Here is a 25,107-nt window from a genome sequence, read left to right as displayed (position 1 = left end):
AAGTAAAGGACCTACAAAAGCAAAAACAAAACAATTAAGAAAATGGTAATAGGAACATACATATCAATAATTACCTTGAATGTAAATGGACTAAATGCACCAACCAAAAGACACAGACTGGCTGAATGGATACAAAAACAAAACCCATATATATGCTGTCTACAAGAGACCCACTTCAGACCTAGGGACACATACAGACGGAAAGTGAGGGGATGGAAAAAGATATTCCATGCAAATGAAAATCAAAAGAAAGCTGGAGTAGCAATACTCGTATCAGATAAAATAGACTTTAAAATAAAAAATGTTACAAGAGACCAGAAAGGACATTACATAAAGATCAAGGGATCCATCCAAGAAGAGGAGATAACAATTATAAATATATATGCACCCAATATAGGAGCACCTCAATACATAAGGCAAATGTTAACAACTATGAAAGAGGAAATGCAAGGCAGAAATAGAGACACAGATGTAGAGAACAAACACATGGACACCAAGTGGGGAAAGTAGGGAGGGTTGTGGGGGAATGAATTGGGAGATTGGGATACCAAATTGTACACTCTAAATATATACTGTTTATTGTCTGTTAACTATCACAATAAAAATTCTTAAAAAAAAAAAAAAAGAGTCATTTCTATGTGCAAAGAAAATTAAAGGCAGAGAACAACTAGAATTTGATTTTTTTAAAAGAAATGCACATATTATATGAGTACAACCCTTCAAATAACAGACTATGCACATAAACTTTCTGTAATGTTTCCTCAAGCTTTGGCTGAGTGCAAGTTTCAGGTGAACACTCCAAACAATGCATGCACATGAAAAAAAAAAATCATAGCTTTTAATTTATATATGTTTACTCTGTCATGTGACAGGATGGCAGATAACCATTTACAAGAATTTTATACATGTCTAAGAAAGTTTTAACTTAATATATATTTTTAAATTAAGCTGAAAATTGCCACAATGCAGAAAGCTTATTTCATGCTGATAATATACTATTCAGCATAGTATTAAGGATTATTTGTGATCTGGACCACTTATTTACTTAATCAAAAATGTATTCAGTTTTGAGCATGTTTATACTTAATCAGAAACTTTAAAATCTTAAGTAAAATAATGGCTGAACCAAATATGAGAGTGTTGAAAAATGTTAACCTCAATGAGATTAGTAGAATAATAAAATATACCTTGAAACAAACAAAATTCTACAATAATAAAAAGTCACTCTTGAAAAAGAATTCTTTTTCTTTTTTTTTTTTAATAAATTTATTTATTTATTTATTTATTTATTGGCTGTGTTGGGTCTTCGTTGCTGCACACAGGCCTTCTCTAGTTGCTGTGGGCGGGGGCTACTCTTCATTGTGGTGCACAGGCTCCTCATTGTAGTGGCTTCTGAAAGAGAATTCTTGAAAGAGAACAACTGAAACTGAAGAGGGGGGAGAAAAGAACTAATTAAGTAGACCAACGAGATATGCAAATCAGTAAGCCGCAATCAGCATAGAAAAGTATGACAGAAGAAACATATTACAACTTTGAGTCTTGCAATGCAAGTACTAGGAGAAAAAAAATTAAACACATTGCATAAAACCAATAACCTTCTATTAACAACTATTAAGATCTGTAAGAACAGGGACTTCCCTGGTGGTCCAATGGTTAAGAATCCGCCTTTTAATGCAGGGGACGTGGGTTCAATCCCTGGTCAGGGAACTAAGATCCCACATGCCACAGGGCAACTTAAGCCTTCATGCCACAACTACTGAGCCCATGCACCACAGCTAGAGAGAAGCCTGCAGGCCGCAACGAAGAAACTGCATGCTGCAATGAAAGACCAGACACAGCCAAAAATAAATTTAAAAAATATATATCTGCAAGAATAGCACACATTTGCAAAACAGCATATAAATATAGCTGGAAACAACAAAATAAGCTCAGCTTTAAGCTTCTGTGAAGCCAGAGAGGTAAGACTAAGTAATCTTTAGTCTTACTCACTGCCATAACTCTAAAGCATATAATAGTACCTGGCACATAGTGGATATTCAATAAATTTTGTTCAGTTGAAGAATGATATACATAATCACTCTATCCAGTTATTTCCATGATTTAAAGTGAACAATTTGATGGATCATTTTGTGATCTCAAAATTAAACCAGTTAATCCAATACAGGATTTACGTGAATGTGAATCGATAATCAAATACATCCAGAAAGATTCTGCCAGTCAGTCATCTGTTAGGGTATACAAGTTTTCAGGCCTGAAAAAGATATAAAAATCCTGCTCACTGTTTGTATTTTGTAGACTTGCACTGCCACAACCAAGATTCTACCTGGATTGTTTGGATAATAACAAGTTCTTAGTTGGGTTTCCCTAGAAGCAAATCCTGAAACAGGGATTGAATGTAACATAGCTTATTTAGAACAGTGACCCTAACAGGGAAATGGGAAGATGATACAGAAAAGGAAAGGAAGTCAATACATGGTGTATTACTAAGCCAACTATCCCAGTGGATACCACAGGGTAGTTCTACAATTATTCCAGCAAAGGGGTGAAGAGCCTGGGAATTTATACCTCTACACCCACAGGTCCACTGGGTTAAAGGCCATCACCTGAGGGACATTAATTCCCATTCACTTTCAGCCTACCCAAGCATGTGGACAAAGTGGATTTTGGCAGCCCAAGGCTAACCCCCCAACAAAGATGTAGTTGCTGGCCCCTGGAAGTCAAGCTGGCATGTGTGGAAGTAGTAAGAGAATCTGAGGCGATATGGGTGAAGCACTCATAGTGTCTGCTATACCAGGCAAGTAATGGCAACTGGTATGTAAGCAGAAGAGGCGCTAGAATAAAGAGAGGATATGAAAGTAAAATACAACTGTAACTTCTTAGCACTAGGCTAAATAGCATTTAAAGGCACTATAGCATAGTGGCCACTACTGTCTACGCTCAATAAATCACTGCTGTTGATGAGGGAGTGATTAGACGATTTAGGACTCAATTATTCAGAAATAGATACACCAGAATACCACACACAGCCAGCAGCCCAGTTACACTGAGCTTTAAATATTAATTTATTTCCTAACTTTCACTTTTGACAACCTAGCTAGGAGGGGATAGCTTTCATGCAGAACTTTTTCTTCCGTAAGAGATAGTCTCAAGCTCTGTTTTAGCCATAAAGTTTCAAGAATTAAACAATAGATTAAATCCTAACAATTTTCCCTAATATAAACACAATTACATAGTCAATAAAAAATCTAAAATAAAAAAAGCATATTGAAAGAAATAAAGTCATTTAACTTCCTATTCTCTACATATCCTAAATCACCCACATTCTTTCTCAACATCTAATGGCATTTAAAGGCTAAATTTTTAATCCAGATTTCACATCTTATTATGGTCCTACAGCTAGATTTTGTTGCTTTCAGAAATCATTTGTATGCCAGCTCAGTATGCTTCAATTGGAGGAGAATTATCAATTCTGATGATATCTTTTTTTAAATAAATTAAGCTAGAGACAGAGGAAATAATGTATTCTTCGTTTTCCAAAGGGGATCAATCTGAGATTTATTAAAGTTGATAATGAGTCCTTTAGAAAAAGGCAGAAATCAATTCTGAGCAGGAAAGTTAAGGTAAGCAATACTATATGAAATTGAAACCAAAGATAACTCCATTTTTGTTAGTTTAATAACCACCATGTGAATCCAAATATGCTATTTTTTTCTTTTAATGAAGATGGCTTATATTGATTAATAAACTTTTGAATTATCTGCATATATGAGGAGGTGTAAAACTCTCATTTATTGATCAAGAATTGCTTAATGTGAACTCAGAATAAAATTCCCCTTCAGGCAGTGAATTGCATCTAGTTTGGATCGGGTTAATGACATACTAACCTTAAGCAATTACCATTTATCAAGGAAACTGGTAGTATTTACTAGAAAAGTTAAAGAAATTTAGAGATTTAAAACCCAAATATAAACTGAATGACAATATTTGTTATTTTTCATCCTCCCAAAATTACCAACTTCTACTTAGTGCATACAGTATAACAATATTGCATTTGATGCATTCATTGCAGTATGACCATATTCCTAAACATCCTTGAGGATTCATTCCTGAGGATTAATTGACCTTTCACTCTTTAAAATATTTCACTCTGCTTAAATTTCAACTTCAATTTCTTCTCTCTGAAACCACAGAATCTCACCACACCAGCTCCAAATTTAAGCCTAATTGGCCTTAAATCAGTAGCAAATGATCAGATAAGAAAAGAGATACTATTAGGAAAATCATAGTGATGCAATCCTAAAGTATAATTATCTCATTAAATAAACGGATAGAAAAGGCTTCATCTTCTTCCAGGGAAGGCCCATATTCTTCAGACAAATAAGATTACAATTAATCATTTGTCTTAAGGGGTCCCAATATGCCCCAAAGTAATTTAATTATCTGATAGCTCAAAAGAAGCCTAGAACTGTACCTTCTAACAGCTACAACAAGTAGTATAATAGAATCTAGCTCAAGAGCACAATAGAAGCCTAGAAGTAGTAATCTAACTCTATGCTTTCAGGCAAATAGGCTTTGGTGATTTTACAAGGACCCTCCAGGACCTATTAAAATAAGGTGTGGGGGAGGGGAGGGGAAACTGGGAAGTAGTGAGAAAGTAGCATTAACATATATACACTACCAAAGATAAAACAGATAGCTAGTGGGAAGCTACTGCATACACAGGAAGATAAGCTCAGTCCTTTGTGATGACCTAGAGGGGTGGGATAGGAAGGGTGGGAGGGAGGCTCAAGAGGGAGGAGATATGAGAATATATGTATATATATAGATGGGTCACTGCTGTACAGCAGAAACTAGCACAACATTGTAAAGCAATTATACTCCAATAAAGATGTATTAAAAAATAAAATAAAAATAACTACCAAAAAAAAAAAAAGAGGAATCATTAAATAAGGTGTCTTCCAATGGTTACAAAGTTAGTTGTCGTCTTTTTAAATAGTGATCGGGTTGATAAAATATTATAGGACACTAGTGAGTTCATCACAACTAGACCAGTTTCTTTAAATCCACCACCCCCTCAAGCCTCCTTTTGTTAATCTACTGTATTATAATTGTTCCCTGCTTAACCAGGCTCCCTTTCTCCAGCCCTAGTATACATAATTGGCTTTTTAGTTCATATGGTCCTAGTGGTTTTGGCAAGGAGGAATCAAAAGCCTAATCATCCTTTGAGTGAACCACTGAGTCACTAAATTTACAAAACCAGAGATTACAGCCAAGACCAAGGCATCCTCACCAAGGTGAATTGTTGATCCACGGACCCTACTAGAAACAGTCTTCAATTTCAGTTAAAAGAAATGTATTACAAATCAGAACGGAATCATTAACAACAACTTTCTTCTTTTAAACAACAGGGCCCAAGATTAAAATGTTATCAATAATTTTCAGTTCTTCAAAATGAATTATTAAAATTATTTATTAAAATGTATGCTGCTGCCTATATGTGACGTTAACGGTTCTCAACTCGGGGCTGTGAAATAGAAACTCGGGCTGCCTCAGTCACATCTGAGACCTACTGGGTCAGAATCTCCAGAAGTAAAACTCATTGACTGATCTGTAGGCTGCGACTAACATTTATTGTCACATCGTGTCATCTATTTCTATGCCTCTATACAGTATTTCATTCATATTAACATTTTGAACACCACATATTTTCTAGGGGCTGTACTACATAGTTTTACACACCATTTGGAATACATTAAGATTTAGAGACAGAACGACATTTTAATATTTAACAACATCGATATGATTCACATCCCTATTAACAACAGAAACAAAATATTTTAATATTGATAGGAACACAGCGTAACTCATTTAGCTCAATACTGACAGCATGGCTAGTCAGTCTTCATATATTAAAGACTAACCAGATTACTTCTTTAACAATTCAAGCTAACACTACAAGCATGGGTTAAATAATCCATGCAAAATTTTCTGCACTTCAGGTACAGTTTCCATTAAGGAAAAGTTGTCAAAATTCCACTTCCTGAATGTCTTCTAATAATTCTAATATATCTTCAAATATCTGAGCACTAAATACTGATTTCCCAAACCTATCAAATGTGATAGAAAAAGTAAATACTGAAGACCAAACTAAAACACTTTTGGGGGATGATTTTCTGTTTAGACTACTTCCCTTAACTTTCTGAATGCCTCTAGGCATAACTGAAAGACCCTGTTACATTTTCTGTACCGTGTGTTAAAGTTTAAGTGTGTTACATAATTGAATTGATTAACAATTTTTAGAAGATTAATTAGCACCTTGACAGAAATTTAACAGAACTTTTCATTAATACCTTAATCTTGATAGTACCAATTTCCCTCTCAGAACACTTTGAATTCCCAGAGATGGCTTCTAAATACGGAGCCTCTATTTACTTAATGGAGCTTTGCACCCCTGAGAGGAGCTCTGTGGGGTACTGGGGAACTCACAGGAAAATGCGAAATGGGCTGCTTAGGAATAAGAATGCAAAGTAGGCCCTCTCAGCCTTGCAGTTTTCAAGCACTATATATCCCTTACCCTGACTGCAACTTCAGCAGAGTGCAGTGCTTTGTTTGTTGAAATAATGAATAGTAGATGGCATCCATTTTAGTGGAAAGTTTTAATTTGTGACTCCCTCAGGCTGTGTGAAATGAAACACCCTTATTTATTCCCGTAAATGAAGCCAAATTGCTTCTGGAATTTCTTCTGAAAAAGACCATCGACGAACACTGATTTGACATAGCCTGTAAAATAAAACATTCAATGAATGTACTTTTGCAGTGAAGAGCACTATTTCTATGAAGATTACTGCTGAAGTATGTTCTTATCTGATTAAGTTTCTGCCTGTAAAAACTGATGCTGAGGTACATCTGGATGTTTAGGCTTGCCTCAGAAACTCAGAAAATAAAAATGTCTCTCCTGATTTTACATCTGTTTTAGTTAAAACATGTTACTTCTGAAAGCAATCATTAGTACCACAATAATACCTTATTAAATTTCCATAAACAAACAATTCAAATGGATTAAATAGTAGTGAGTATTCAGAAAAAAGAACTAAAGTTTACCCTTGCAAAATATAGAAAGAGAATTATCCTAAACATTAGTAACTTTAAGACTGAAGAGAGATTTAAATTGACCAGGAGAACAAAGCACCTTCAAAATTCTCAAATACTTAAGAAATCTCCACGATAAATAATTTGGTATGCTCCTTGTATATCAATTTAGCTATTTAGTAAATCTTCCCTCAATGGTATTATGGGAAATATTTGGTTAACCTATTCCTTATAGCTGAAACAAATTAAATAGCATTTACTTACAAATGTAGATACTTATTTAGGTTTTAGAAGATTATTAAGTGTCTACGTTTCAGGTGCTGTCCTAAATCCTGAGACAGTGGTGGACGCAGTGTTTACAATTGATCCCTGTCCCAGTGGACCTAACATCCAATGGGTAGGAGTGGGGAGGGGTGCAAGTGTTAGAGGGATCCGTAGAGGTAGGCAGGACACCGGGGCTTGCAATACAGGAAGCAATGTTTATTGTACCGGTACAGGCCCAGTGGATTCACATCCAAAGACTGAGCCCCGAACCAAAGGAAAGTTTCTCCTTTTATAGACCAGTTGCCGCTTTTTGGGAGCCTATAGCTATGCTTATCTATGCAGAAGCAAGGTACAGAAGCCAGAGTGCATACGTTAGGTTTTCCCTTATCTCCTTGACTCAGAGGTCTGCACTGCCCATGGCAGGATCTTGTGAGAAAGGCCATAAGTTACTTATTCCCTGAGGCTTGCATTCTCTTATGTTTGCCTTGTCCTTTCCTGCTTTTGTTATTAACCTGCCTCACGAGGACAGGAAATAAACAAGGCAACAAATAAGTAAATAAGATAAAATCAGATAGGTAAAGGGATAGAAATAAAATTAAAACTGAGTAATGGATAAAAAGTGAAGGGGTGGGGAACTGAAGTGGAGGTGATTTAGCTGAGACCTAAGTGATAAGGTAGAGATATCTGCGGGAAATCTGAGAAATTGCAAATGCAAGTTGGAAACATCTACCTGTAGACTACTAGCACATAGGAACAGAAATCTAACACATATAAAAACAGGCCTTCTCCTAACATCTGTGGAGCCCAGTGCAAGAATACAAACAGAGACTCATATACCATATGTCAAAATATAACTTTAACTCAAGATAACTGGTAAAGGGAACAAATTCCATTCTCCTACCTTCACCAGAATGTGGAGGTATGAGTTCCTGACCTACCCCATTTCCTCCTATTCTGGACTCAATTCTATACTGCAAGGAACATTACGCCCCCATATGTAGACACCCAACCTACCCATCTGGGCCCAGTCACATACCCTCTCCACAAAGAGATACGAATTGGCTAACCTTCAGGGGGTAAGACCCAAATCCAATGGACACTTGAGTTTTTCTCATGTTTAGCTTCTTGAAAGTATTCAACACTGAAACACCTTTTTATCTTGATTTCCACAACATCATAACTTTTAGTTTTCCACAAAATTTTTTGGCAGTTCCTCTGCCACCACCCATGCCTTAAACATTTTATCCCTTAAGGCTCAGTTTTAATTCCTATTATTTCTCACTTTACACATCTTTCCTAGCTGACCTCATTCACTTCCATGACTTAAATTTTCATCAGTAGGCCAGCAACTGTTTCTCTAGCACTGTCTTTTCCCTCAGACTAGCTGCCTACCTGATAATTACACTTGGAACTCTCTCAGGCACCTGGAGCTCAGTGTCTGAAACTGCTCTTTCCTCTCCCCCAACCTTGTTCCAGTCTTCCCTGCTTCTGAAAATAACACCCTTCCCATCTGAGTTGCAAGAGTAAGAAATCTGGGAATCATCTTTATACTGCCCTTTCCTTTGCCTCTTTCCCCCACACACCACCAGTTCTGTTTCCTTGGTATCTCTCAAATCCATTTATCCACAACCCCTAAGGCCACTATCTACATTATTCAAACCACTATTACTTCTATTACTACCTCAACAGCCTCCTAACTTGGTGCTCCTCAGTTTGTTTTCATGTCATGGCACAGGTTGAAAGTGATTACATTGTAAGATACTCTGGGATGAACCAGAAAAGTTTTAAAGACTCTATTTGGGCTTAATTTTTAAAAAAATACAAAAACAGTACTTTTCTCACACTGTAATTTTGAAAAGTAAATATAAAGCATTACAATGTTAAACACTGAATTTTTATAAATATCAAATATACTTTTCAAAATTTTAAGAGGAATTTTTTTACAAGCTTGCCTTCATAAATATAATTTTTTAATATGAAGTTTTCTGTTTGAAATGCCTACTATCAATCCTGATCAAGACTTTTTAAAGAAGAACTCTTCAAATTCTTATAGTCATTGTCAGAGAGATCTTACGTTCACACGAGGAAGTGAAAAAAGTGTTTAAATATTTTTACAACCTTTTTAACATTTATAACAGTCGAAAGCATATTTTAAAACTCTAACAGTTCTTCTTATTTAAATGGCAAATACAATGTTCAAATCCCTTGCGATAACATGAATGGATTTTGAAACCAGCTGAACTTTTTCATATCAAGTATTTCAAAAACGATGATGGAAATTTTATCTGTAGGACACACGGGCACCATCAAATCAGTTGCCTTGCAGTTAGCACAGTTGACAGGAACGGAAAAGAACATCAACTGCAAACAGAAATGCCAGCTATGCGTAATATCAGAGGCAGCCTTGGAGCTGCACTTCTGTTCCACCTTCGCAGGCCCACTCGGACAGCCACACTGTGGGCACCTGGAACACAAACACTCCTGGCAGCCCCACAGACTGTTAAAGACCTAGAATGAAGACGTGGGGAGTAGAAAATATGGCATAAACCCAAATATCAAAGAAATGCATGAATTTGGGGAGCCACTCTCCAACATTTTCACTGAATTGCTGAGGGGTTGACTATCTTCTGCGTACTGCAGTTTTGAATATAATGAAGCGGAAAACTATTTCTGAACTTCCTAGAGAGAATAATATTTGACTGGGATGGCCTAGTTTGGTTCTGGAACAGGCAGTAAAGACACTTTCTAAGTATAGAGCTCAACCTGAATAGACATGAATGATGACTGCATTCCCAGCAGCCATTCCCTGCTTTGCCCCTCTTAAAAGTCTCTAGATTTTTCTTCTGGTTAGCAGCTCCTCCTTCTCAAAGCTCCTGACTCTGTGAGTCCTGGATCTAAGATAAACAAGACATTTGCAACCTTAAATGCCTGTCTCCATTCTTCACTCAAGGATACAGTTGCCAAGGGCTTAAAGTTTCCTGCTCTCCTGAAACAGCTACCAAAAGAGATGCTCTCTGTTATTGCACTGGATAAAGTGATCTCATATGAAAAATGAAACTGCTAGAGCATGCATTCTTAATGGAGGTGATATCATCTCCCAGGGGGTGAAAACTGGGGAGAAAAAAAAAACTTACTCTCTTTAGGTATAAAGCATAGATGTGCATAGAGTACATAAACAGATACCTAGTATATATGTGGTATTAAAACTCTGGGGGGCCATGAAGAAAAAGTCTTAAAAGGCTCCTTAGGGAATCAATAATGAAAATTAAAAAAAAGTTGAGAAACTCTGTTCTAGAGCAATGGAAAATACCACAAAAAACAGAAGACAATAATGGAAATTAAATTATTGATGTTATCATTAAGTTTGTGAAACAAATGACACCCGAAGCCTGTTCTAGCTCTTAGCTTTTGACTTAACTGAGTCAATAAATCTCCTTTATTAAGCTATGTTGCTTTGACTTTCCTGTCACTCATCACAAAAGTCCCATTAACAGATAAAATATGGAACTGTTTCTCTGATGTATTATATTGATACATGTCAATGCAACAGAATATTAAAGTGGAACTATTTTAGTCTGTTTCTGCTAAGCCTCTCTGAAACAGGTGCCAGATACCCTCATATCCAAAATGAGCCAAGTAAGATGCGAATCCCTCTTACAACATGTAAAAAGATGGCGAGAAATGGATTTCAAAACTCTTTGCGCTTATCCCCTGGGTACTATAAAAGGGTTAAAACTGAAGACAGAGTTGAAGGTTAGAGAGTAGTTATTAGGACACTGACATGAGGATGGGTGATGGAGAGTGCTCAAACTGGGAGGGAATTCAGGAGACCAATTAAATAGCTGGATGTGTATCTCTGGATATTTGTGGGGACACAATTGCCTAGTGACTGAAGTTGACATAAAATTGTGAGATCCAAGCTTCCATCCATAACTCATGAAAGTTAAAGAAGTTAGAAGGAATAAAGTCAACATTGAGGTAAACTGAGACAAATTCTGCTCCCTCATTTCTCTGAATTCAAACTACATTACTTAAGATTCTTTGATTGCAAGTGACGAAAATACAACTCCAATCAGCTTAAATGAAAAATGGGAATTTACCAGCTCATAAAACCAGACCACAGAATCGGAGAAGTAGATTGGACCTTGCGGGTGACATAAGCACTGCTGAGAGCTGGGACTTTATTATCAGAAGCTAGTGGGAAGGTGACAGAGAAACAAACAAACAAAAAAGACAAGAATTGATTGTAGATTACTATCAATATCAGAAGTCTGAATCGGTGCATGTGGGGTGGGATGAATTGGGAGGCTGGGATTCCCATATATACATTACTAATAAGAAAAAAATATATCAATTTGTATACTTTAAATATATGCAGTTTATTGTATGTCAATTAGATCTAAATAAAAGTTCTTAAATCGGTGCATAAAACATAGAAGCAGAAATACATTATTGGGGTAGATGTTCAAGATCATGTAGGAAATTCACTCTGAAATGCATCCAACAAAATAAGATAGATGTATGTATGAATGGATGGATAGACAGATATATGATAAAACAGGTACAGTAAAATGTTAATGATAGTATCTTGGTGTTAAGTATATAGGTGTTTACTGTAGAATTCTTTCAACTTTTTTGTAGGTTTGGTATTTTTCATAACAAAATGTGGGGGAAAAAAAAATCAAGCATAACAGCATCATGGCTGTAGTGATTAGCCACCAGGATTCGAGTCCTAAAATGAAGGTATAGAAAACTCTCGGGAAAGTGAGGACTGGCAAAACCTATTCATTCAGCTAGAACATATAACAAGTATTTCTTGAATTCCCACTTGGTAGCATCCATTGTATTAAGATCAAGGAGTTAGAGAGAAATTAGGTATGACCTGCATAGAGAAAGGACAAGGATAAGAGGTGACCATCCTATTCTGGGAATTTGAGTAAAAAACGACAGGTAAACATGCTTATCCCACTAATTTAATATGCTTCTATTTGGTTATTAGTGCCCTAGGCATCACTTCACATGTAGAAATACAGTTCTGAATTTCTCACTTGGACAACTAAGTAGGTGATGGGATCCTTCGTGGAGACAGAAAATTCACATGGAAGAATATATATGAGGTGGGTGATAACTTCTGAATTCACTTTTGGAATCTTGAAGTTTGGGTGCTTATGTTACATCTAAATAGAGATGTCTAACAGGTACGGAATTCAGGAAAAATTTGAACAGTGGGAGAGTTTTGCAGTTATCATCATAAAAGTGGTCAAGACTCTGGGTAAGATCATCCAGAGATTGTGCTGTGAGAAGAAATTATTCTTTCTTTCATTCTCTTACCCGTTCACCAAACTATCATTGAGTATTACTAAAACTACAAATAAAAAAATGACAAAATGTTTTCCAGGAGTTCATAACTTAATTGCCAAATACAATGACCTATTTGCAATCCAAAATGAGTTAAACTTACTTCTGTACAGCATTTATTTGGTTGGCTATTGCTTAATTGAAAAGCTCTCCTCCAGTGACATTCTAATCACCATTCCCCTCACTTTCCTCTTTCTGACTGTTACTTTCGGTCTCATACTGAGACAGAATTTGACACTCGCAGGGTTTCATCGTTGGTCCTTAAACTTCATCTCTAACTCCACTTTTCTCAGTTAGGCTTCAGGTCAAACTGACTGAAGTTTAACATCTAGTTTAAAACTAAAAATTGTGTTGACAGTACTGATACAACGCAGGCAATACTCTCCGCCTTGGAGATATTCGGACACAGGTTCTACTAGCTTGTGAGAATCGTAACTGTTTCCCTCTTTCTGAGCCTATTTTCTCAAGTCCTGAAAATGGCAACAGAAATATTTAACTCGCATGGCTACTGTTAATGATTAAATTATAAATGTAAAGAATCCAGCACAGTGCTCTGCACTCCGACGCGTACCATTAACAAACTCCATAAGTTCAGATGGACGACAAATTATGCCAAATTGTAAGTATCTACTTTACCTAATGTTAACTTCTGTTCGTGAGGCTACATAGTGTTAATCAGGTTACAAGCGCTGGCTCGCTGTACATTAGTCTCTTTGGAATCTCTCATAGCATCAGGGACTGGCTCAAAGTAACAGCAGCAACCGCTTCCTTCCAAACACATTGAGGGAAACACACTTTCCAAGGCTTTTCAACAAATAGTTCAGTTTAGCTTAGAGTTGAAACTGAAAAGTAAGCTTCGTCACAAAAACTCAATCCAATACTACCCCGCCCGCATGCAGGTCTCCGAGAGAAAAGAGAGCGGGGCCACAACATAGTTCATAAAGCAGAGTTGAAACCGAAGCTTTTATCTTTCCCGCTGGTTTCTAAAGGACCAACCGTACAGATAGTCCATCGTGCTCTGCGCCACTTCCGTTCGCGCGTTTTAATTACGTCACGGGTCAGCTCTCGCGGTATCATCGGTTGCTGAGGCCCCCTCAGCAAAGATCTCGCGAAATTTGTCCCACAGGTCCAAGCTACAGTCTCACCCTCCCCCACTCCACCCCCAATCTGTCCTTCCTTTCTCTTTCTCTGTCACCAAATTCTCCCCTCCCCTCCCTTGAGCTCGCGGCCCACCTCTTGTTTCCGATTTTAGGCCGGAACCGGAAGTTTGGTGGGCGGGGCCCGGCGGCGGAAAACGCAGCGGAGCCCGAGCCGGGACTCGGCTGTGGCCGCAGCCCCTGTCCCCGCCACGGACCGCCGTGGCTCCAGGTTGAAGGTCGGTCCGGAGGCGGGTGGGCGCGGGTCTCCCCCGGACTGTCCGGGGGGCAGCCTTCCCTGGTACCCCGGGCTCCGCGAGGGATCATGTCTACAGCCTCCGCCGCTTCTTCGTCCTCCTCGTCTTCCGCCGGTGAGATGATCGAAGCCCCCTCCCAGGTCCTCAACTTTGAAGAGATCGACTACAAGGAGATCGAGGTGGAAGAGGTGAGCAAGGCCCGGCATGGAGGCGCCGGCCCCGGCCCCTCCAGATCTCTGCCTGGTCCCAACTCCTAAGGCGCCTCCCCGACCCCTGTGTTTCCCGGGGTCCACCCGGGAGTCCCCACAACCCCGCAGAGACCGGGTGTAGAGGGGGCTCTCCGCGTTCACCTGGTCCGGTGCAGCTCTCTTTTTTCCTCACTTGGGCACTCTTGAGTTTGGTTTTGATACTCCGGTGCCTGGATCTGGCTCATCTCAAACAGAGAGGGATGAACTGGTGCGATCGTGTGGTCCACCAGTTCTCGAATATGTAAGTAGTGAAATTCATCAGAGACTATGGCCGTTTTAGAGTTTTAGTTCTCGAAGACATGGTGTTCTTAAGGGCCAAGGATTTTTATTATGTTCGACCTCTAGCTCAGCGTCCGGCACGATATGGGTGTTCAACGAATGCTTGATAAATTCATATATCCTCAGGTCTAATAGCCTTCCCGCGAGTACGGAATGGTACTCAGTTTCGCCGATTCCGTAGAGCAGTAGTCGTATTCGTGAGTGTTCAGCCTTCAATGAGACTGCTTTTGATTGATTTCACCGTTAGTAACGTAGACAGGTATAGGATGAAAAGATGTTTGAAGTAGCATATTTTGAAGAGATAACTAATGATTTTGGTGACAACCAGAATATGAGATCAGACCAAAAGTCGCTGTTAGAAAACCCCCATCCATTCTTTATTCTGCAGTAATTTAAATTATTTTAGAGCAGAGTAATAGTGTGCCTTTAAATTATTTTAGAGCAGAGTAATAGTGTGCCTTTAACAAGATAGTGTAAGTGGGAAGAACAAAGCCTTTGAAAGGAGTTAGATGAAGGTTAGGTCTATCAGCTGTGCCCCTTATTAGCTGTGTGATTTAGAGCAAGTTTCCTTTCTAACCTTTTTGAGCCTTAGTTTCCTTAACTGTAAAATAGGGATAATAATTTCTATTTCATTTTATTTGTGTAACAGATTTTATGAGGTAATACATGCAAAACACCCAACACAGTACCTGACACACATTACTAGGAAACTGAGTTACAGAGAGGAACAGTGCCCTGCTTTAAGGTCACAGGGCTAAAAGAAGGACCCATATTTTGGAAAGGGGGGGAATTTGTGTGTGTGTGTGTGTGTGTGTGTGTGTGTTTTCTATTGAGGCTATGATAAATTCCTTTTTCAGAATTGGATAGTTGATCCAGCTTTCATGGCTAGCATTCTTTCTTTTTTAAGAATAAAAATTCGGTGAGTCAGTGTAAAAGAATTGCAGTTTTTAAATAAGCATTTACGTCTACTCTGTGGCAAACTGCTATGCTTGTGGACTACAAATTGTTATATAATAATATCTGGTACCTCATGATCTACCAAATGCTTTCACAGACTTACATCATTTGATTTTTACAACCTTAGTTTTCCCACACTACTTTCTAAAGCATTTTACATCCTTGATTACTAAGGTGTCATTTATCATTTTACTGCTCTTCCCTCTAAGCCATTTAACTTCTGATTGGGATTAGGTTTCCAAAGACCCTTCCTTCAGTTTAGATGATGTTTCAACTTTCCTTTGGTATGTTTGGGACATTCCTGGGGAGTAAATGTTTGTTTTTAGCTGAAGTTTTCTACTGTGAGGCAGTCATTTAATTTTGTTCTTTTCATTTTTTATTACCCAGTTTATTTTCCTGTTAAAGGTTGAATTTAGACCTTTCTAATGTTAAAACTGTTACATAATTTTCATCATGTTCTTTATTTTCACATTAAAACAGTGTTATTATGTAATCCAGGGTGCACGGCACTCAGTAACTTTCTTAGCTTAGATGCTGCTTCTAGCTTAAAATCATGAATAAGAGAACAGAGAAAGATGACTGAAAACAAAAGGTATTTTACGTTGCTTTCAATATTTTATGTGATACCAGTATATTGCCTATAAATAAAATCATGTTGCAGTTCTCAAATAACAGTGTAATTGAATCAGCATTATATTGATTCAGTTGGAAACTATGTAATAAAAATACTCCAACCATAGGCCAAATATGCACTCATTTCATAGTTGCATATTTTTAAGGCATCAGCTGATTTTAATCCTTACAGTTTTAATATCTCTAATATCATGACTCAGTAATATCAGCATGGAACTTCCTAAATTCAATTCTAATATCAAATTATGTCACGTCTCAGCATCAGAACCCTATGTAGGTATTTTTTTTAAAAAGTCGTTTAGCTTTTATCCTTCTGGATCTGGGTGTAGAGAATGTTAGAGTAAATTGTGAGGTATGCACTTTGGTGACTAGGTTGCCAGAAGTGGTAAAGGCAATGTAGTGTGGTAAAAATGTGGGCTGGGCTGGGTATTTAGAAAATGTAGATGCCATGCTGATTCTGCCATAATACATTTCAGTAACTTTGAGCAAGTCACCTCATTTTTCTGGGCCTCTGATTTCTCATGTAAAATGAGAGACTGAACAAGATCATTTAAGGTCTCTTCCAATTCTAAAATGAAAACACTCATTGTTTCCAGTATTTATGCTGTGTTTCCACAATAAGCTTTAAGGACAGTGATCATGACCTCTTGTGGAATGTAGTTTGTAACTAACAAATCCTGGTTAAATAGGGCAAATGATACCCCCATTTTACAGATATTGACAAATGGTCATAGAGTTTGATTTGCCAGAAGCCTCATGTCTAAGAAAATGGTAGAGCTGGGAAATGAATTTGAGATTTCTCACACCTGAGTCATTTGCTCTTTCCACTTGGATTTACAAGGTCGCTTTGGTTCTTTCTGAAGTACTTTATACCAAACCTTATTGTAAGAATGGGGAAACAAAATACTGATTTCCTTTATAATAGTTGGTCTTGAACATTTAATGAATATTCTCTTCTGTGCATAATACTGCTAAGATTATGGAAGATGAATAGAAGGATCCTAGGATTCTCTCCTTAAAAACGTTGACTTACTGTGAGACTAGATTTTCAGAACCACAAATTCAAAACTATGAATGCAGTGGAAATTGAGCACTTAAGCCATAACTTGAAAGTAGGGTTTATCACAGAAGACTCATTGAGAGGAAAGATTTTAAAGCTAGATTTTGAATAAAATAAGCATCATACATTGGGAAAGATACTAAGATGAATTTTTTTTCCACTCGTTCCTCTGCCTCGAATGCTCTTTCCCCCAGAATTCACATGGCTGACTCCTTCTCACCATTCAAGTCCCACTTTAAATGCCGCTTCCTTAGAGAAGCTTTCCCTGAGCAACCTAGATCTTTCTCACTTTTTTTATCCTTCATGGCACTTGCCAGTAACCAAAATTATATATCCCCCAGCAGAGTTTAACCTGTCTTATTCACAGTTGTTAACTCCAAAGCCTAGCATCTAAAGGTTTTCTCTAAATAGTTGCTGAATGAGCAAATGAAGTTTACCACAACATAATCATGAGAATTTTAGTATCCATCTGGTTCTCTTATGTGGTCTGGTTCTTTTGTGTGATAAAACCAGAAGTTAAGTTAGTGATTGGGGTAAGGCAGCATTTACACTAAAAATGAAATTTTGCAAATGTTGATTCCATTACAGTCCATTATACCTAGCAAATATTTTGGTTTAGCAGGGGGTAAAAGAGGCTGCAAAGGGTCAGGTGCTGAGAGTACGCCGTATATTGGTGGGCCTGTACTAAAATGCTAAAAAGATCCTGTTTGGTATGGTTGCTATTTAAAGGGAAGACCCACAGTGTTGATGTCAAGAATAGCATATGTGCAAGGTGCATATAATCATTGCAGCATTTATATGTTCTTAAGCTTCATTATGGAGACATACAAAGGTTTTGTTTTAAAGGGAAATATAGAAAGAACTTTGGCAGTGATGTATGTTTTGTAATTTTATGTTATAAGCATTTGGGCAGCTGATAATAGAGAAAAACCTAACTTCTAGTGGACGGAATAAACTCATTCCTCATTCTATAGATTTGTTAGTCAGTACTAAGTATCCAAAATTATTGATAGGCTCTTCCATGTGAAACTTAGTGGTTACTGGTTTCAGTAGAAATCTGTAATTGTTATCACAGTGAAGAGGTAGCCACAGCGATAACTTTTATATTGTCCATGCGTAGCTTAAGAGATGACACAGGCATATTATTTGAAAGAAAGGCCTAGTAAACGACTTGGATGTCTTATGGCTGGTTTTAAAAGACTGCATGAAAAAGCCAGAAGAAAGTTTGAATAATTAAAGCTTTACTTTTGTATTATCAAGTCTGTCTTGTCAGCAGATGGCAGTTGTACTCTACCACAGTTTATTAATAGGTATAGAAGTTTTGAAATAGCTGGAGGCTCCAAGTTCTAACTAATAAATGTGAAGATCTGTGCTTGTTCTGTCATGTTCCAAATTTCTAGCCAGAGCAGTGGCAGCACAGCCAGAGTCCACTCACATAGACCACAGAACAGGGCCAAAGCAAACTGACAGCTATGGTCACTGAAGTAAAAATAACATGAATTGGGCACAATTAAGAATTACTTCATCGTAAATTAAGAATTGTTTCATTGTAAATTAAGAGCACATCCTTTTCCATTTATTTTTAGTTTAGGTGGTTTTTTGTTTTTAAAAACCTGACTCAAATAAAGGAATGGAGTAGTCTTCCATCTTAAAGAAATTGATTTTTAAAGGAGTTGCTTTCTTTAAACACATACACCAATTTCTGATTTTGGTTTTTGTGCCTTTCAATACTAATTTCATGGAAATATTCTATACATCATCTCTCATATTTTTCTGCTGTACTTTTTATTAAGGAATTAAGTTTAAATCTGCTTTACTACTTGAAAGTAAAGTTGTGGACCCAAAACCATGAGGGCTAAACCACAGGGGGAAAGTACGTATAATAAAAGAATTAATCCAAGAACATTTTAATGTAGAAAACATTCATAAATTCAGAAGGAAATATTTCTAAATTGATTTCCGTTTTAAAATCAAAGTTCTCTTTGCATTCCTCTCTTCTGCTATTTTTACAGGTGAGGGATTGTGAAAAATATCTGAAATATTTTTTTCCAGATTCACCATTTTGGATGGATGTGTGTGATGGAGGGATAGTTGTAATTTGGATGTGTGCCATTTTTTATACTCTTGGTGAAAACTGATCTTTGGGGAAAGCTGTCAATTCAGACTAAATGATAATATGTCAGAGAAACTTACTTAGATGTGAATGCAATCCAAAAAACATATTTCATTGTGAACTTAAGTTAGAAACTTGGTAGTAAGTAAAAAGTGACTTCCTGTGTAAATGTTTTATAGTTTGAATTTTTTTTCTACTAATCTACCATGTATCAAGAAAAACATTAGGTTGCTCACAAGAATTCTCCTATTCCTTTCTTCCTGCCCAAGATGTTGTGTCAGTGGTCTGGTTAACTTCCGTAAGTAATATCATTAGCAAGGGAGGGCTCTCTGGTCTGTGTGATGGTTTCCAGTGAAGTGTCTTGTCTCACTGTTAATTATGGTTTTAATATAACCTAATACAGCCATTCTCAAATACCGCAGTCACCTGAAGGGCTTGTTAAAATACAGATTGCTGGGCCCAGTCCTCAGACTCAGTAACTCTGGGTGGGAACCTGAGAATTACATCTTCACAAATTTTGAGGCGATACAGATGCTTCTGGCCCAGAGACCACACATAGAGAGCCATTGGCTTAATGCTTTTGCTGTTTTTATGTCTGCTTTCTTCTTGAGACTTTTTTGGCTTCTTGTGGCACTTTCCTGGTTCACTTGCTACCTTATTGACTGTTCCATCTCCGTTTTTTCAGGTTCTTTCTCCTCTGTGTTCTAAATGTTGAAGTGCTTCAAAGCTTAGCTCTGGGACCCCAGTATTTATATCTTATTTTTTGGTCACCACACCCAGTTGATTGACTAGAAGTACCAACTAAAATGCTGATGACACTCCCAAGTTTTTATCTCCTGCCTGACTTCTCCCTGACTCATGTTTCGACTTTCTTTCTTGATATCTCCACTGGAATATCTAATAGGCATCGTAAGCTTTATATGACTAAATCAGAACTCTGTTGTAGAAAGAAAGAAAAAAAGAAGGGGGGGCGGGGGGAGGGAGGGAATCGGCTTGCTCCATTGTTTCTTATCCTTCATTAAACTGTTGCTGAATCTAGACATTATCCTTGATTCATCTTTTCCTGTCCACCTGTCCTGTCCTGCCTGCATGGAGATCATCAGCATGGTCTTTTGACTTTACCTCTAAAACATATCCCAGATCGGCCCATTTTTCTGCAGTAGCATCAACCTCGTCCTCAAAGCTCTTCTTTCTTGCTTGGGCTGCTTTTACCGCCTCCTACCTGATCTCTCTTTGTATACATGCTAGCTCCTCTACAATCCATTCTTCACACTAGAGCCAGAATTTTTTTTTTAATGTAAAATCATATCACATTCCTCCTTAAATTCCTCTAATTGCTTCCCATTACTTAGACTGAAATCCAAACTTCTTTTCCTGGTGCTGAGAGCCCTTCTGGATCCAGACACACAGACACACACAATTATGCTCCTTTTCTTCTTAGTGCACTTAAACGGTTTTCTAAAATGTTGTATCTTTTTTTAATATATCTTGCTTCCTCTTTGTCTCCCTCCAGGAGAATATAAGCAGTTAGAGCAAGGATTTCGGTTTAGTTTGTTCACTTTATCTGGAATGTGTAGGATAACGCCTAATCTATAGATGGGGTTCTAATATTGTTGAATAGGAAATGAGGGTTGGTTTTTTTTCTATTTTAGGGCCTTTACATTAGTTGCTTCTTCTTGTTTGGTTGGTTCCTTGTGTCATTCACATGTCAAGTTAGTAGCCTCCTCTGATGACCTTCCATACTATCCAGCCGTAAGTTTCACCAGTCTCTGTGCCACATCATTCAATTTTTTGGTTTTCTACACAGCATTTTTTTTACAAGCTGATATTTTTCTTATTCATCTTTTGTCTACTGACTGTCTTTTCTTTCCTCTCCCCACCCCCCCTTAAGTTGAAAGTACATTCCACATAGATCAGGGCCTTTGTCTTATTTACAGCTATATCTTTTGTATCCTAAATGGTAGCTGCGTATAACAGACACTCAAGAAATATTGGTTTAAAGAGTAAACACATGAAATTCATCATTTTCTTGGCATTAGGCTCACTTCACCCCTTGAAAGCAGGACACCTTACCCATTTCTCCCTGCTTGCTCACTAGGCCTTCCCCTTTGGCTTGCATTGATCCTCTGAAATTCAGCTGAGCTCTGCATTTAGCTCCCCATGTTTGAGCTGTCTACATCCAACAGCCTCCTTCCTGCAGCCAGAAGACTCTTCAGTTTTCAGTTACTTTGTTTCCTCTTGGCAAGAGTTTTTCTGTATCACTTCCACTTAGTGTGGGGGCTGAGGGACCCTGAGGAGGGCCTCCCTCTGACTGGCTCCCTTGCCACACTTACTCATTTGCAGCTTCCCTTGTTGGCAAAGCGTATCCTGTGAGGCTGCTTCCTCCTGGAGAGCTCAGTGAGAAGTTGAGGGGGAGGGTGTGTGGGAATAAGTCTTTCTTGCCCTCCAAGCCCTAAGTCTGTCCTGAAAGCCACCATCGTGGACTCTCACCTTTGGCTCTCTTCAGCTGGGAAGTGTTTTTTAAAAAATTTTAAATGCTGTTGTTTTGTCTTGAATTTCTTCTCCACCTCACTTTCATCCCACCAAGGCAGGGATCGATTCTTTATGTATTTTTTCTTTCACCCCTAATATCTATGCCATTTGAAAAAATGAGAAGTCACATCTTGATTCTGTAATATGGCGATTTATAAGAAATGTGTACTTGGTCATTCAGATGATCAAAATATATTTCTCATATATATTTGGTCTTTGTCTACGGTTCCTAGCTCACAGCTCCCCAAACCCTCTGAGTTTCATAAGTTATGAGTGAGATAAAGATGTCTTGAGGTTAATTTTGGACCACACCTAAGAATGGGGCTGGTTGCCTGGAGAACCAATATGATTAGAGGGTTGGAACTTTCAGTGCCACCCCTCTGACCTCCAGGGAGGAAGAAGGGCTGGAGGTTGAATCACTCAGCAGTGGCCAATGACTTAATCATTGATGTCTGTGTAATAAAGCTCCATGTAAACCCAGAAGGACGGGGTTCTTCCGGGTTGATGAACACGTGAGGAAACGGGGGGAGTGGGGCACAGAGAGGCCATGGAAGCTCCATGCCCTTTCCACTTACCCTGCCCTATGCCTGTGTTCCACCCAGCTGTTCTGTATCCTTTTGTAATAGATTGGTAATCTAGTCAGGAAAATGTTTGAGTTCTGTGAAACACTCAAGCAAATTAATCGAACCCAAGGAGGGAGTCATTGGTACCTGCAGTCTATAGCAGGTTGATCAGAAGCACAGGTGATAACCCGGGCTTGTGACTGGGCTTTGAAGGGGCGGAGGGGAGCAGTTGTGTAGAACTGAGCCCTTAACCTGTGGGATCTGATGCTCTTTCCAGATGGATAATGTCAGAATTGAGCTGAATGGTAGGACATCCAGCTGGTATATGAGAATTGCTTGGAAACCCCCCTCCACATATTGGAATTGGTGATCAGAATCATTAAATACACAGAAATTTGATTCATTAAGCATTGACTCTGTGCCTCTAACCTTTGAATTCACAGCAGTTATTTTTTTCTTTCATGTATTGCAGTTTATGTGTACAACCTTGGGCATCTTGGACTTTATTATCATTTTAGATCTGTTGTTTCACCATACATGTGAAATATCTTATGGCCCTAGTGTGAGTGGAGGCTTCTTAAGTCCATGGGCTCTCATCTTGCATGAATATGCCTGCTTTATATTACAGTGTTCAAAAAAATTGCTTTCTGAAACAAAAGGGAGAAAGTTTGTCCTGGCCTCATTTGCCCGCATTTTGTTCCCATGGTTTTAAGTTGCAAGCTCAGAGTCCGCATCATCTCAGCACTAGGTGGCACTTGTGCATCACAATTTGTCATGCACACCTTACACAGTTTTTGCAACAAATGCATGATCCACAAATATAATGTTTGGAATCCCTGTGCGGGCATTCCTGAGACTAGAAAACTGAAACAAGAGGAGACCTACTGAGTACCAGTGGCTTTGATGTATTTGTAAATACGTAGTTGAAGAATATATTAAATTACTTTACCGTCATTATTTCGTAGTAGGCAGGTCTCCATCCATGCTTTCTTAACCTGACATTGTCATAAAGTTGAAATTCATTTTAGGACCTCTTTGCTATTCATCGTAGTTAACTGTGAGAGAAATGAGGAGTACAGCTTCTTAAAGTGATTCATAGCCAACTCTAAGCACTAATTTTTCTTTTATAGTATTTATGAAAATGCCTGGTTTTGACATATGAACACTACATAGATATTCGCTGAGGAAATTGTAAACATCTCCCTTTTTTCATTGAGAAAATAGAAGTTCAAAGACATTAACTTGCCCAGTATTGGTAGCTAATAGTCAGACAGAACCTGTATTTAAACTCAAGTCTGTTGGGTTCCACATCCTAGGTGTGCTGTTTCTGTTATTCTGATGGTACCAGGTTTAGCCAATAGCCATTGACAATATACAATTGTCAATAGACAAGTTCAAGTAACTGACATTGAGGAGCGTGGAGAAGGACTAGAGCCTAATCAGCAGGCGGTCCCTGAGCACCCAGGGCCAGGAATGGAAAGAGGGAAAGTCACCGAAGGAAAGACAGCCCAGTTTCCTTTAAGCTAATGACACACAGAGACTGAATATAGAGTGAATCAGTTATTACATATTCTAGGCTTCAAATCCTGACTTCTCTGACCTTGTAATCTTGGGCAACTTGCAACCATGTGACTCAATTTACTTACCTTTAAAATGGAGGAGGATTAAATGTGTTAATGCATGAAAGCACGGAGTACCTGGCACATGGTAAACATTAAATAAGTGGTAACCATTTGGGTAGTTTTATACATTAAGCAACATCAGAAATGTCCATACTGCTTTTGTAATGTCTGAAGTGGAATTTGAGCTATCACTAAAATAGCCACCCATCTCAGTTTAAAACTACAGTCCTCCTAGTTGTTAGAACCCTTTTCTTACTCTGCAAAGAGTCCCTGTTCATGTAAGTTTGCCTAAAGTGAAGACTACTCCTCCAAGAGAAGATATAACCGTTCCTTTGTGATATGTTATACATATATATGTGTACAAATTAGGATTTCTAACATACTGGTGTTAGACTTCCTGGCATCAAACTGCACTTGCTCTTGACTAGCTACATAGCCTTGAGCAAGTTAGTTGACTCTTTTAAACCTAGGTGCTTCATCTGTAGGAAGAAGATAGCTCTAGTTACCTGTCACCTACGGTTGTGTAAGTGATGTATGTAAAGCACCTAGCTCAGTGCCTGCTACAAAGAAAGTACATCATAAATGAAAGCTGTACAGGGAAATAGATTTTTCACTTAAGGAAGTACCTAGATCTGTTGGAAGTTGAAAAGATTGGAGTAGATGGCACCTAACTAAGGTCATTTACAGTGGTAAAATAGAAGGATTTTGTTCTAACAAGTATCAAAAGCTATTCTTTTGTTGTTGTTTTAATATTATGGCAAATTTCAAACATTAACAAAAGTAGAATAGTGTGAGAGAGGAATGAACTCATGAGCTACCCGTCAACTTCAACAATAATACAACACATGGCCAATTTTTATTTTATAACTTAAAAAAAAATAACTTTAATGAGATATATTTTACATATCATAAAATTTACCCATTTGTATAGTGATTTGTACAAATTTACCAAGTTGTGCAAACATCACCAGAAATCAGTTTTCAAACATTTTCATC

General features: G+C 38.0%; 1 protein-coding gene across 2 annotated transcripts in view; it reads left to right on the top strand.

Annotated features, from left to right (window-relative positions):
* The first annotated feature begins 13,998 nt into the window (after window positions 1-13,998).
* The window catches only part of MAP3K7 (mitogen-activated protein kinase kinase kinase 7), a 65,328-nt gene continuing 54,219 nt past the window's right edge, over window positions 13,999-25,107 (top strand). For both annotated transcript variants that reach the window (XM_057738748.1, XM_057738747.1), the window contains exon 1: window positions 13,999-14,292. In XM_057738748.1, coding sequence (XP_057594731.1) covers window positions 14,173-14,292 — 120 coding nt within the window. In that variant the 5' untranslated portion in view covers window positions 13,999-14,172. The remainder of the gene's footprint in view (window positions 14,293-25,107) is intronic.

The sequence above is a fragment of the Hippopotamus amphibius genome, chromosome 6 (assembly GCF_030028045.1).
Source record: "Hippopotamus amphibius kiboko isolate mHipAmp2 chromosome 6, mHipAmp2.hap2, whole genome shotgun sequence".
Lineage (NCBI taxonomy): Eukaryota > Metazoa > Chordata > Mammalia > Artiodactyla > Hippopotamidae > Hippopotamus > Hippopotamus amphibius.
Note: the sequence above shows the minus strand (reverse complement) of the source record. Positions and strands in the feature narration are given on the sequence as shown.